The following is a 13969-nucleotide window of genomic DNA, read 5'->3' on the forward strand; positions in this document are numbered from 1 at the left end:
AGAAGTCAATAATGGTACCGAGCAATTCACACATATTTATTTCTGCATTTTAGAAGCTTCAAGCCAGGGAGTGAAATCCGGACAGGTTGTTATAGCTACGCAATCCGTGGGGGTTCCGATGTCTATTTAAAAGGCTCTCGGACCCTCCCCTCTCTCCCCCCTTTAAACTACATTATATATCACACGCACCGCAATTCTCAATGAGCTCCAAAAAAAGACGTCTTCAAATTGTTAACTTGAGCGATTTATCTCAGTTCAACTTTTTGCGATTCTCCACGATTGGGTCCTAACACGCACATGCAAAAAAACGGGCTTTATAACTTTAAAAAAAAGAAAAGTATATAAATATATGTATTATATGACTGTCAGCTACAGAGTGATTGGCACACGCGAGTTTAGATAAGGGTCCAATCATCGTCACTGTTTGGTTGTTTTTGCGTCATTTTGGTTCCGATTCGTCTGCGCGTCAGGCGGGCGCGCATCATCGGGCTTCATGCTGGAGAGGTTCGGTCGAACTTTTTGGAGGATGATATTCTTTGGATGTTTTCTCTTCTTGCTCTGCGGGCTCACGCGTGTCATGGCAAGTTATCCAATCTGGTGGTAAGTCGTTTTTGATGCAAGAGTTACTTTAGACGTGAAAATTGAGCGCACTTGTATCGGTAAATTACCCATACATTAAATTACCGTCAATTACCGTAATATTGTATTCATGATTTATTTGTATTTAATGTGTGTGATTTTCTGTGTGTCATTGTGATTGTTGTGGTTCAGTCCAGTTTTCCTTTTTTTTAACTCATTACTACAACTGCTAATTTTAGTAAATATGGAAACTTATTTACACACTATCCATAAACCATAGCAGGTCCTTACATTTTTGTATATATATACTGATAACAGTGGGTGCATGAGGAATGATTTTCCACATTCGGGATGCTTGGACATGCTTATTCCGCCATCCTACTTGAGATGATTTGGTTATCATGCTTTTCTTAATGATCTGTGTTGGCATAAAGTTCAAACACTGAACATACCAAGCTGTAGATTAGATGTGTCGTCAATACATGGCACCCAAGTAAATCCAATCATTTTCCCAGTATAACAGTAATGGGCAAGTTGTGTTTTCATCGCTGTCCACTCTGTCAATATGGGGTAACTCCCACTTTTAAGAAATCTCTGATGTTTTCATTAATTTTGCATCTCCCAAATGGATGCTGAAACTTGAAAAGTCCTAGAATTAAGATTTATAGTTCTTCATTTTTGTATTGAATTATGTGCAAATTTAACTTGAAGTTTATTGTAGTGGAATAACCTTTTAGGAATTGCTAACTGACTTATTTTGTCATTTGAAGTATGTTCATTCTTTACTTTATTAATCGTTTTGAGTGTAAGAGACAGCCAATCAAATTAAACTGGGAGGGCTGTCAGTGAATTATCATATTTCAGTGCCATTGACTGTGATAGCTGTCCAATCTATTTTAACTGCTAGGGTTGACAGTGATAATTCGGCCCATGTCCATTGTCCATTGCTAGTATTTTTTTTATTAAGGGGGGTTTCATGCATGCATTGACCTTAGCCAATATATATTTCGATCAGTAACTATGCAACAAATATTAAGTTAAATTAGAAATCTCAACTTTCAGGTCTAAATGAGGAAGTCTCAAAAGCTACTGATAGCGGTATTTACTCACCCGGGGCTAACCCCTTTTTAGGATTTCATGGTGGGCCACATATTCAGATCAGGTTGATCTGTACGGCTTGCGGGCCATATGCTAGCCACGCCTTTAGGAAACAGGCAGCTAATAGTTTCTGTGGAAAGTGCAAGTAGCACTGAACGTCTTTTATTGCGCCATATATTGTGCTTAATATAATGTTTTGTAACTTTCAATAAGATAACCTAATGCAACTCTTGCCAAATGTGGAAAAATCCCTGCTTCAGATTGTGCAATGGGCTCCTGGAATATCCCAAACAAAATATAATATATTTTGTTTTATGATTCAATATTTGTGCACTGTTATATAGTGGGTGTTATCTTCCTGTAGCAGATCCACAGGTGCTGAGCGTGATGAGGAAGATAATCATGATTATGCTTAGCTGGAAGGAAACCCTGATATAACATTTGGGCCTTCGATGGAAAAAAATGCAGACCCACATCAGCACCATTGCACTTGGATCTCAAAAACTCTCCTATTTCATCCATTCTCATTAGACAGATTATTGCAAACCAAGTAAACAATGGAAGGCTGTTTATACTGTGTCATACTAACAGAGGTTCATTTTTAAGTAGCTGACAGTTTGATTTTGGAGGGTAGGTCTTGTTTGATTCAAAGAAAGTCCAGCAGAACAGTTTGCTACCAGCAAAAACAATCACTCTTTGACGTAATGGTTTTCATCTTCTCAGACGTTTTTGTTTGTTTGTTTCGTGGCAACTGATCCCAAGTCAAATAATGTCGTATTTGTAGTGTTCCGTTGGCGTTGGTCCAAGCGAGTCCGCTGTGTCACTCTCTGGCCTCGGTGCCCCAAAGTTACAATGTCTCCTCTAGACCTGCCATGACATAGCCTGGCTACACCCGCCAAAAAGTCACCCGCCAACCCCTTCCCCCTTGAGTCCACCCCACCTTTAGAAGATAAATACCTGGAGGTGAAAGCTCGCCGCACATTCCTTTTCCCAAACATATTCTCTTGATGTCAAAGTCGGCTCCAAGGCCCCAGGGCCCACAAGTAAAGTGGTAATTCTGAAGGGCCCTGCTTGGGCTTGCTGAAATATGCATTAAACCTGCACTGGATGCGCTTATAGGGGATGGGGGCCGAACGTGTATACCCAGACAAATAATTGTATGTGACGTGTTTTTGCTTCAGTATTTGTTTGCAACCAGTCTGTCCTATCCTGGCCACTTGTTTTCTCGGAGCTTGTGCGCAGGACCAATGAATGTCCCCTGGTCTTCATGCACAGTGTACATGGAAAAATTTTTCTTTGAGAATAGTACGGAGAAGCAACCTTATTCTCAATGAGTCCAGTCACCCATTCACTACAGTTGAGCAGTGGAAGCTCCTCCCAGTTCAAACGATTAGAAGTCTGTCACAGTCATCAACAGCAAATGAGTCAAATGGGTTGGGATAGACTCAACATTCTGGACGTTTCAGGGCACCCAAATGAGGCCAGGCTGTCAAAAAAAACTGTACTTAACTATTTTAGGCACACAAAGTCATGTCCATAAAGGTTGAATCTGGTGTGAAATAATTAAATTAAGCATATTTACAATGAACTAAAACATCAATTGGATTCATTCCACGCCATCTTTCAAGTGTAACCTCAGTGTCCACCGGCCTTAAACATCTCGAGAAAAAAAATCGACTGCAGTTATCACAGTCTTATAGCAACAATTCAAGAAGTCAGTTGTCATGTCACGTTTTATAATAGACAGTAGGTGCCCTAGTTATTTTGTCCATAAAATATTCATGAAAAATGTAATAGCGACTTAGAAGTGGTGCTCTAACAATGTTACAGACATCAGACATGTCAGTCAAATTTCCAAATACAAATTTGTGTTTGAAAATCTCAGAGGCGCCAGTTTTTTTTTCTCCTGGAAGGCAACTGAAATGTAGGAGGTTCAGGATGTGACTGACAAGGGGCTCTTTAAAAATGCGAGCCTGCGGCGCTTGTTTTCACCTCCCCTGCAGTATCACAGTGATGAGCCTGTGATGAATTGGCCAACACGGGCTTCCTTTGCATTTGCACTCTTTTGTTGTGCGAACCAAAAGTCTGCTCTGCTCGGGGATGTGGACTCGGGGTTTCTGCCGGGAGTGATGTGCTCTTGGAAGGGGGCGGGAGAGGTGTATGGAGTGACAAGGGCCAAAGAGAGGTCAATTAAGGATAGCATTGCTCTTGTTTACTGGCGGATGCCGCAGACGGCTGCGACTTCCTCTGTAGCCATTTTAAACTCACTCAACTTTTCAGTGATTTACTATAGAGGTCTACTCTGGAGAAATGCGGCGAGAGATTTTGGCAGAAACAGGGTGATAAATAGCTTTGACATCGCCTTGATGGCACATAAAACTTTAAATTACTGACTGACACACTGTGACACCCAACAATATTGAAATGTAATCTTGAAATTCCAATTTCAACAAGCAATTTATATGTCATCCGCATCATCTGAATTATCGTATAATGGAGGTATTCAAGGTCAACTTGTTTGGAGCTGTCAAACAGGGGTCATTTGGCTTTCCACTGGGAGGTTTTACAGGAAACAGCCTCAGGCGAATGTCAGGACTTTTGCTAATCTTGTTGTGATTAGTCTCTGGACGAAAGGTCAACAGATAGCGAGCTCATCGTGCGGCCAAGCACGGCACACCTGCCCGAGTTCTACCTTTGCGTGGATGCTACAGTCACTGCAATCACTGGATTGGATCATAAAATTAGGGTAACATTTAGTGACCGCAATTGAAGTGGAGAGGAACCATGATAAAAAGTCACTTTGCAGTTTACCTGCAGGGCACTTGCCAAAGATCCTTTTTGGTCTGGACCAAACCTAAAAAAAGATCCATGTTGCGCACCTTATGGGATGGTGTGAATATAAACTGGTGAACTCTGGTGGTCTTGGTTCGCTTTATGTGTGAAAGCGATCGCACCGTGTTTCGAACCAAAGCTGAAATATCACAATTATTTGCAGGTTCCAGGATTTTGTAGCCACAGGCAAGATGGGAAATGTTGTTTCGTTGGTAAATCATTATGCTGATCAGTCGTCCATCTATTTATAGAAATGAGAAAATAGGAAATAATATTCTTGTCAACAGTATAGCACTTTAATATTTTAACAAGCCTTAGCTCCAGTCCATATTGTTTCACTTTCAGTCATAATTGTCAAATGGAAGGACGTCTGTTTGTCTTCAAAGGTAAAAATATTGAGAGCAGGGATTACATTTAACGTACTTACTAAATTAAAATGATGACGAAATTATCATTACATAATTACTCATAAGAATTACATTTACATCACCTAATCTCTTTGAAATCCAAAAGCCATATCAGTTTTAAGACTTTTTTGACCTACGGCACGCCACTCAACATTTTGAAGAGGAGGTTTTCTTTGGAGTTATGCTGCTGACAAACAAATGCAGACAAAAACATTGGGTAACCTGCCTCATGCATTGCAGATGTCAGAATTAATGAAGATAACAAGATAGATGGTAGGGAATAGAAAGCACAGGTTTCATGAGTGAACCAAGTTTGCACTTGTTTCATACTCCAAGAAAAACAGGGTAGACGGATAGGTGCAGGTATTGGGTCATGTGTGTGCGCTTGATACACTATGAAGTTTTGACGTAGCATTTGCACTCTTATTAGCCTAAGCTGGTGGCCTGTTAAGTGTGTGGACGACTAATAACAAGGTGTAGCTCTCCTGCTTGTCAGCTTAAGGTCTATGAAGACTTTAAGATGCATGGTGGACTTTCATCCCAGACAGAAGAGCTGTGCTGGCAGGCCTCCAATTTCCATGCTCGCAAATGCCAGTTGTCTGCGAAGTGAGGAACAGATCCTTTTATACCCAAATTAGCAATAACACATCACAGATTTGAGAACTCATTGGATACGACTCGTGACATTAACCATCCAGTCCATTTGAGTTAGCAGGTTTGGTATTGATATTAATTCACTGCAAGCCCTCCCAGATCAAATGGATAGGAGACCTATGAATGATTAAATCTTGACCTTACAATCGTATTTTTTTGTTTGTTTTTTCTCCCTTTGGGGGGTGCTAAAACATATGTGTCTAGGTCACTAGCAGTGGGCCACCAGTACTCGTCATTGGGAACACAACCCATTCTCTGCGGCAGCATTCCAGGCCTGGTGCCCAAGCAGCTCCGTTTCTGCCGAAACTACGTGGAAATCATGCCCAGTGTGGCTGAAGGGGTGAAAATCGGTATCCAGGAGTGCCAACACCAGTTCAGAGGGCGGCGCTGGAATTGCACCACCATCAATGACAATCTGGCCATTTTTGGACCAGTGTTGGATAAAGGTAATTTTGTTTTTGTGTTCCTGCGCATACTTAATTTGTTCCTATCTCAACATGCCAACTTAATGAAGCCTTCTGGCAGTCAGACTAATGTACCGAAAATAATTTTCTCTGACGCTTTGTGACCTCCCAACAGACCGTTGACAAGTGTTGCATGTGATTTTCATTACACATTCTAAAAAAACACCCTGAGGAGAAAGCAAGGGAATAACCTGCCCTTCTCACATGCATCAGCCATTACGCTCATTCAAATCCTTATTTAAATAGAACGAAGACAACACCACGCCTGAAATCATGCATACAATCAGACAACGTTCAGTCTTGTTGGAGTTTTCTTTAAGAGGGAATCCCCATTGGTTGTTTTGCTGTTGATTCTTTGAAGTGCCTTTTACAAAACTTTGTGTCAAATTCTGGCATCTTATATAATGTTGACTTATGGTGATGATGGATTGAAACTTCCAGACAAATGTCATAAAAAAGCTGATTAACACGATAAATCATGGCAGTAATGTTTTCAGGATTAGGTGGATGAGAATTTTACCAACAATTTAATGTGACAATCAAATATTTCATGCATAAAGTAACAATCCAACCTTAATGCTTAATATCTATCCATCCATCTAAGCAGACACCCACCCATCCAATCTTCATTATTGCTGCCAATGTTCCAGTTCCAGTTTTAGTGTCCATTTAAAATAGAATAACATAATCATAACAATATTGGTTTTGGCAAAATGTATTGGCTGTTTTTATGGGTGGGGGGGGGGGGAGATTGAAATTACCTATCTGGAGCTCAAATTGTGCAATGATACTAAGGTTCTGAAAGCATCACCTAGATACCAGATGTTTGACTTAAACATGTTGAGGTGAGACTGACCAACTGCTTTAATCTCTCAACTCTTAACACTTAATGAACTGTTGAGCCGGTAATAACAGAAGCTCGAGGATGAGTAGGAGGTGTGAGGCTTTCTCCATCCGCCCTCCTTTTGTAGGGGCAAAAACACCCACACCCCCATTGGTTGCCTCCTCCCCAGGCCCAAATTGCTAGGGCACTGAGTGTAAAAGGGGAGGTAGCAACAGGGCTTCAGTAGATCATTTTGATTGGATTAAGGTCAGTGAAGCCCTTAATAATGTGAGAGGTCAAAGTGGCTGGATTAAGTGCCTTTGTCAGGGGCCACGCAGAATGACTGGGGAGCTTCCAGGCCTTTGATAGGGCTTATAGTAGGAAAGGGCTTCCATTTCATTGGATTTGATTGATGCTGGTGTTTGTCTGTCCTACAGAGCCATTGTCCTCCCTGTTGTCCGTTTGTCTGTAATTCAGACTATAGTGTGTCCGTTTCCTCCAGCTTCTTTTGGGCCAAAGGGTAGCAGGCGTCTTTATAGTGCTCACTTGCTACCCGTAACGGGCCTCGTAATCCTCACCTTCTCTACACGGAGGACAATTTGAGGCTGGTTATTAGACGGCATTTGAGCCGGTTGACCTCCTTTTACGATCAAATGTGATCAGACACGGGAATGACGACACACGTCATTCGGGCAAACAGTTGCCATGTTGTTGATCGTCTACCCTCTGTCTCTTGCTCACTCCACACCCCAAATCGCCAGCCCTGCCTGCAGGCTGCGTCTGAACTCATTAATTTGCATTAAGTAAAGTGTCAAAACATGCACTGCAGGAATCTGCTCTTGATGAAAAGTAGCAGATAGTTGTGCAGGTGTTCTCAGAGCAACGATCTAATCCCGGAGCTGTTTTTGGCATTCCTGGTATTTACTGAACAGCTCCCTTCCACCACCCTGGGTTTTGTGAGTGAGACCACAGAGCTACGGAGGCCCCTTTAAAACAAAATGAGGCAACCATGGTAATTTTGCAGGTATTACAGGTACAGGTGTGCACAGTCACCCCTACCTCAAACCATTACCAGCATGATTGGAAACTCGACTGACGTAATGCATACGTGTTGTGGATGAAAAGCTTCCACGTTCCAATGAGCTGAAATCTTGTCTCATTTTGCCCAAACCAAGATGAGGTTGGGTTATGTAAGGAATTACCTGTGACCTCAGGATGAGAAAGTGTAAGTATTTGGGATGAGCTAAGATGTTTGTACATCTCATCGTGCTGGGGGAGGAAAGCAAGCACGCCGGTATATCATTAACTCTGGGCAAAAAGAAAGAAGGGGTGTGGCAAATGGAGTTGATGGGGGGACCTTAGCCCCACTCCCTGCGGTGCTGCGCTTGGAGCACAATATCTTTGCAACCATGAGATTAAGCAGGAGAAAAAGTGCTTTTCCCCATTCACACGCCCTTTAGATTGTTTTATTAAACCATTTGAATAGGGATTTCCCCGTCTGCCGACAAGCAGGGTCCAGCCAATGCATAGTTCTCTGTTGCTATGACTTAACTTGGTCCCCACTAATCACTGGCCAGGGCAAATTTCATATAAAATATCTGGAGCCATTGTGGGGATAACGCAGCGTGACAGTGGAGGCACAATAGGGGATTCAACCCCCCAGCAGGTTGTAGGGACCACTTGGCCTGTCGGTGGTGGCAGAGTTTGGTCGGAAAGCGCTGTCAAGGGATGCAAACTGTCACGAAACCCCATCAATTGGTCCTAAAACCAAGCAGTGGAACTAATGCCAGAGCAGGTGAAATAAATGTTATTGTCAGTGTAATTGGCCACCAAAGGTCAACTCCATGTTGATCGCCTAAATATCTTTACGGGGCCAGTGAAAACCACCTCTCAAGATCTCAGCGCTGTTTGCTTTTCGACTGCATTTATGAAGAAACAATGCGAGATGAGGGCATTTGTTTTCCAATAACTGGTGATGTTCTAAAACAGACCACTCATCATTTCACCCCATTTCTTCAGGTTAGAGCCTCAATGCTCACATTGCGAAGCTAGGGCCTGTTAAATTGGTTCCCAGGTCTATCCCTTTACTTATTTTGTCCCAAGATAATCCTCTTTTCCTCGCCCCGTTCATCCCTAAACTCACTTATCCTCTGCAGTATCAATGCAAAGCTGCCAAAGGAGTTCATCAAGGCTCAATGTTTGAGCCACACTTGGTAGGCTTTTAGTAAGACTAGTCACTTAGCACTAGAACTCCCAGGATTTTTTTCACTCCCATCCAAGGTTTTTTAGAAGGCCATATGGCCTACCACTGGGAAATCCAGACGTAACTAACAAATCCTCAGCTCTGTTCATTGAAAACTACGCACTTATACAATGGGTAGATAAATCTATAGAAATGTATTATTTATCATGATTAAAGTTCACTTTTCAAAGCATTAAGTCATGTCTATGATCAATAATGGTTAGTAGATTTGGAGTTTTTCAATAAAATAATAGTCTTACTCATTGAAATTTTCTGTGTTTGTTTTTTGTCTTTTTATCCCTTTTTCTACATTTCTTTCTTTCCTTATTTCCGTCACAACCCTGACAGTTAATTTGATCAACAATACTGCCTTCCATTTTCCTGAAATTGTCAGCCTGTACTTTTTGTCAGTTAAGAATCAGTTACATTTATGGCAGCCAAGCAAGCATACACTAGCTATGTGGAGTGGGTGGTGGAGGATGACAGTGGGCCTTTTCTCTTGCGTCATTATTGTCTAATGCCCTTTAGTACTTTAACTGGTTGGAACCTGCTGTCAGGGAGGAGTGCCTTCTGTATTTAACTTTTTACTCATCTCTTTATGTCTTCTCCACCTTCACTCTTGAGCTTCCACGGAAATGCTCCATAATTAACCTGCTCTTTTTACAAGTATTCCAAGATGTGGTCACATTCATACAACAATTCTAATCCCATTTCTATGATATATCGACATCTTTTACTGCCGTCTGTGTGGCTATTTCCTAACCTTTCAAAAGCTTAATTGAGTCTCTTAATGATAGACTGTCGGGCCAGTGTCATCCTCTCATGACGTCTGATGAGTCATCAGTTAACTATGTCAGCCCAGAGACAAAGACCCTTGCTGGCCTTATTCACAGACATGAGGATTGATGTCTGGGATGAATAAAGCCCCACGCTGGGGTCTTTTGTGAATGCTACCTAAACGCCTGGTTGACACCAGTAATGACCTCTGGGACAGAAGTTCATAACCTAAATGTGTTTCCAGTGGTTTCATTAGTGGGGTTTGAACCATTTTTGGTCTTGTAGCCAGGGAACATTCTTATTCGAAAGTGCGTATCTGTTCACCTGCAGCCACTCGAGAGTCAGCGTTCGTCCACGCAATCGCTTCGGCTGGAGTGGCCTTTGCGGTGACCCGGGCATGTGCTGACGGCTCCGCCACCATCTGCGGATGCGACGCGCGTCACAAGGGCCCCCCTGGTGAGGGGTGGAAGTGGGGCGGCTGCAGCGAAGATGTGGATTTTGGCGGCATGGTCTCTCGAGAGTTTGCCGACGCCAGGGAGAACCGCCCCGACGCCCGCTCAGCAATGAATCGCCATAACAATGAGGCCGGCCGGACGGTGAGCTCATTTGGGGATTTCACCTTAAAATTAATATAGTGTATAGATATAAATAGATTTAGTTCTCTGTGACTGCTGATGAATAAACAAGTGCCTTATCATCCCCAGTCCCTCAACGACAACATTTTCCTGAAGTGTAAGTGCCACGGGCTGTCGGGCAGCTGCGAGGTGAAGACATGCTGGTGGTCTCAGCCCGACTTCAGGGTCATCGGCGACTACATGAAAGACAAGTACGACAGCGCCTCGGAGATGGTGGTGGAGAAACACAAGGAGTCTCGCGGCTGGGTGGAAACTCTGAGACCCCGTTACAATTACTTCAAACCCCCAACAGAGCACGACCTGGTTTACTACGAAGGCTCACCCAACTTCTGTGATCCCAACATCGAGACGGGTTCGTTTGGCACACGCGATCGCTTCTGCAACCTGACGTCGCATGGCATCGATGGCTGCGACCTGCTCTGCTGCGGCCGTGGCCACAATACACGGACAGAGAGGCGCAAGGAGAAGTGCCACTGCATTTTTCACTGGTGCTGCTATGTCAGCTGTCAGGAGTGCATCAGGGTCTACGACGTTCACACCTGTAAATAACTGCCGCTTCGTCATCTTGAAGCTTCAAACTTTGTGCTGGGACCAGCTGTCCGTGGGGTTCGTCAGGTGGGACGCTGCGCTCTGTTCACGGGTGCCTGATAGGTCAGCCTCCATCCTCAGAGACATTTTACAAGGAGCAGCTTTATCATGTGCTGATAAGGACCAATGGTTTCTCATGGCGGCGCACAAAACACTGGAACATCAAACACCACATTGGTGTTACATATTATTTTCATTTATTTTTCATATTATCTGCATCATCTGTTTAATTTAGCTGGTAAGAGTACAACAAATGGTCCGATTTTGATGGCTGTATTGACTTCACATGACCTCCAAGTGCATGTAAGGTAGATGTTGGCAAACCAGTCTCAGATTGGGGAAAAGGTGTCCTCTTGACGGGTCGGATCGAAAGCCCACACCTACTGCAGCGCTTTGTGGAACAGTTTGCTGATGTAAGGTCTATTTAAGATGGTAAATTGTCCATTGCCTATCTATCTCAATGTGAAATCAGACCACATGAACAGCAAATGGTTGCTGCCACTGATAGTGATAGATATCCATTCCATTTGGAATGAGAAGGCCCTCCCAGCGAGTTGTCAATGGTAGCCAATGAGTTAATTCTGACTGTGCCGATAAGTATCTACATATAGTGGGACAAACAACAATACATTATTTGTAGAATATACACCATTTTTTTAATGAAAATTAAAGGGGAAAAAATTATTATGCGTTCAGAGGCACTATTGGAATGTAGTTCATTGTTCATAGTTGTGTGCAAAAACTTAGTTACCATCATTGTTCAAACATAACAAGAACATTCTCTAAAATAAACTATGGAATTCCTTAGCCAAAGATACCTGTAGGGAACCCCTATAACCAGAGATGGCGACTTGAGACTCTATAACTTGGACTCAAGTCGATTTGAGTCGCTGTTTGAATGGCTTGTGACTTGACTTGAAAAAATAAGATATAATACTTTTGGCTTGACTTGGAAGTTAAAGACTTGGGACTTGGATTGACTTGAGACACATTGACTTTAGGGTTATTATTAGTCACATCATGTTTTCAGTATAAATGACATTGGTGAAATAGGATTGCACGGCAGAGCCCACCACCGCATATCAACATGTCGACTGTAGCCCATTACCTTCGAGTATCAGGATTTTTAGCAACACGGTAAATGACGAACAGCACTTTGCAAGATGTGCAACGTGAAAATCACTGACAGTAAGATGACAACGTCAAATTTTGTCCAACATTTGAAGCTCTGTTCAGCTCAGTAAATCCTTGTCAATTTGTTTATAATTTCACATCAATTCAACATTGTCTGATTAGTTGTCATTTCAGCTAATGCTATCCTAATATAACAGCAAGTGTGTGTGGGCGAGTGAAACAGAGAGATAGAAGGACTTTAACGGACTTTAATACAATTAGCTGTTATTTGTTTTCATCGTTTGAACTCAGTGTTCATCCTTACGTTTTGTATGTGTGTGCTTTTAATAAATAATTGTATTACGTTATGACAGTTTATTTTGGTTTAATAAGGTATTTCAGTGAACTTAACAAAATTCAAATAATCCTTTCAAAATTTTGGTCACATGAACTAGTGATATTTACTGCCAGTTACATATATCCTTTTCTTTTGAATTTGTTAAGATCATATTCTGTCGATAAAATTACAATACATAATGTGACTTGACTTGACCTATTACAAGCCATGACTTCCCCAAGAAAAAAGAAATACATGGGACTTACAAGAGACTTGAAGGTTAAGATTTGAGACTTACCTGCACATGCATGACTTGTCCCTTCCCCCCAAAAAAGAAAAGAGCAGCACTGACCATCAAGTCTTATGAAGCACATTCTCTTTTATCAGTATTAATGATGTCCCATGAATGGAAAGTGTTAGTTGCAACGAGGTAGATGTTTAAAGAAAATAACAGTCATTTTATTTATTTCAAGACAACAATGAAAAGGACAAATTCCCAATTTTACCCTCAAGTTTTGTCCCTTTTTCCTATTTATCTCAAACTAGCAACTATATTGCCATCATTTTAGGATATTTTTCTTTTTTTCTTATTTTTTTAAGGATTTCTTAGAATATGTGACTTGTTTTTTCTAATTGATTGCTAATTTTGTTTTAAAAGAAACAAAAACAATAGGTCTTTTAATTTTTTTATGACATAAAGCTCATATTACATTTACTTCCAAACAATATTTTCAGGTCAACTTATAGGAATGCTCCTGTCCAAACTGTGACGCACAGCAATGTCATTACATAGTGACAATGATGTGGATTCAATTCCTCATTCTGCCAAACACTGCTGTTTGCTTTCTAGTAAATCTCGCTATCCAGGTACATTCTAAGGCCAATAAAAGACTGTTCAAAACTGTTTATATTTTTAACTACAGTAATGAATTATGGGCTGCTTGTTAACGTAGCCTCTATACTATATGCATAGATTCTTTAAACTATTTTTCTTGTTGTTGTTTGTTTTCCCATGTAGCCTATAATGCTACTCTAAGAAACCTTTATTATGGTTCATTTTTCAACATTCCTTGCAAGCTCCATAAACTACGCTGCATGTTGGGGGCTTGTTCGCAGTGCACAATTGCGTGTTCTGGTAAAAAGATGAAAATGTGAGAGCATATTCCGTTTTTTCTCTGAATTATAAAAAAAGAAAGAAACAAAAGCAACGTTACCGAGGCTATCAATTGTTCCTATCTTTTAATGCTGCTAAATCAATTGAATATTGGTCTGTGTTTAGGTTCTTGTATAAACTATGTCTTGCTATAGGTTTTGTTGCTTTGGATTCTTTCTGTGAAAGAAATGCTTTTTTTTTGTTTGGGAAATGTGAGGCTTGGACAAAATGTTGCAGACAGTAATCTTCTACAGTTTAAACAATATA

The 13969-nt window shown here is 41.5% G+C and overlaps 1 protein-coding gene across 1 annotated transcript; it reads left to right on the top strand.

Annotated features, from left to right (window-relative positions):
- Positions 1 to 493: 493 nt before the first annotated feature.
- Positions 494 to 11060, top strand: wnt3a (wingless-type MMTV integration site family, member 3A). Its single transcript, XM_077615168.1, has 4 exons — positions 494 to 600; positions 5775 to 6016; positions 10207 to 10472; positions 10581 to 11060. Exons 1-4 carry the CDS (start codon positions 494 to 496, stop codon positions 11058 to 11060), a joined length of 1095 nt encoding a protein of 364 aa, XP_077471294.1.
- The last annotated feature ends 2909 nt before the right edge of the window (positions 11061 to 13969 follow it).

The sequence above is a fragment of the Stigmatopora argus genome, chromosome 12 (genome assembly GCF_051989625.1).
Source record: "Stigmatopora argus isolate UIUO_Sarg chromosome 12, RoL_Sarg_1.0, whole genome shotgun sequence".
Lineage (NCBI taxonomy): Eukaryota > Metazoa > Chordata > Actinopteri > Syngnathiformes > Syngnathidae > Stigmatopora > Stigmatopora argus.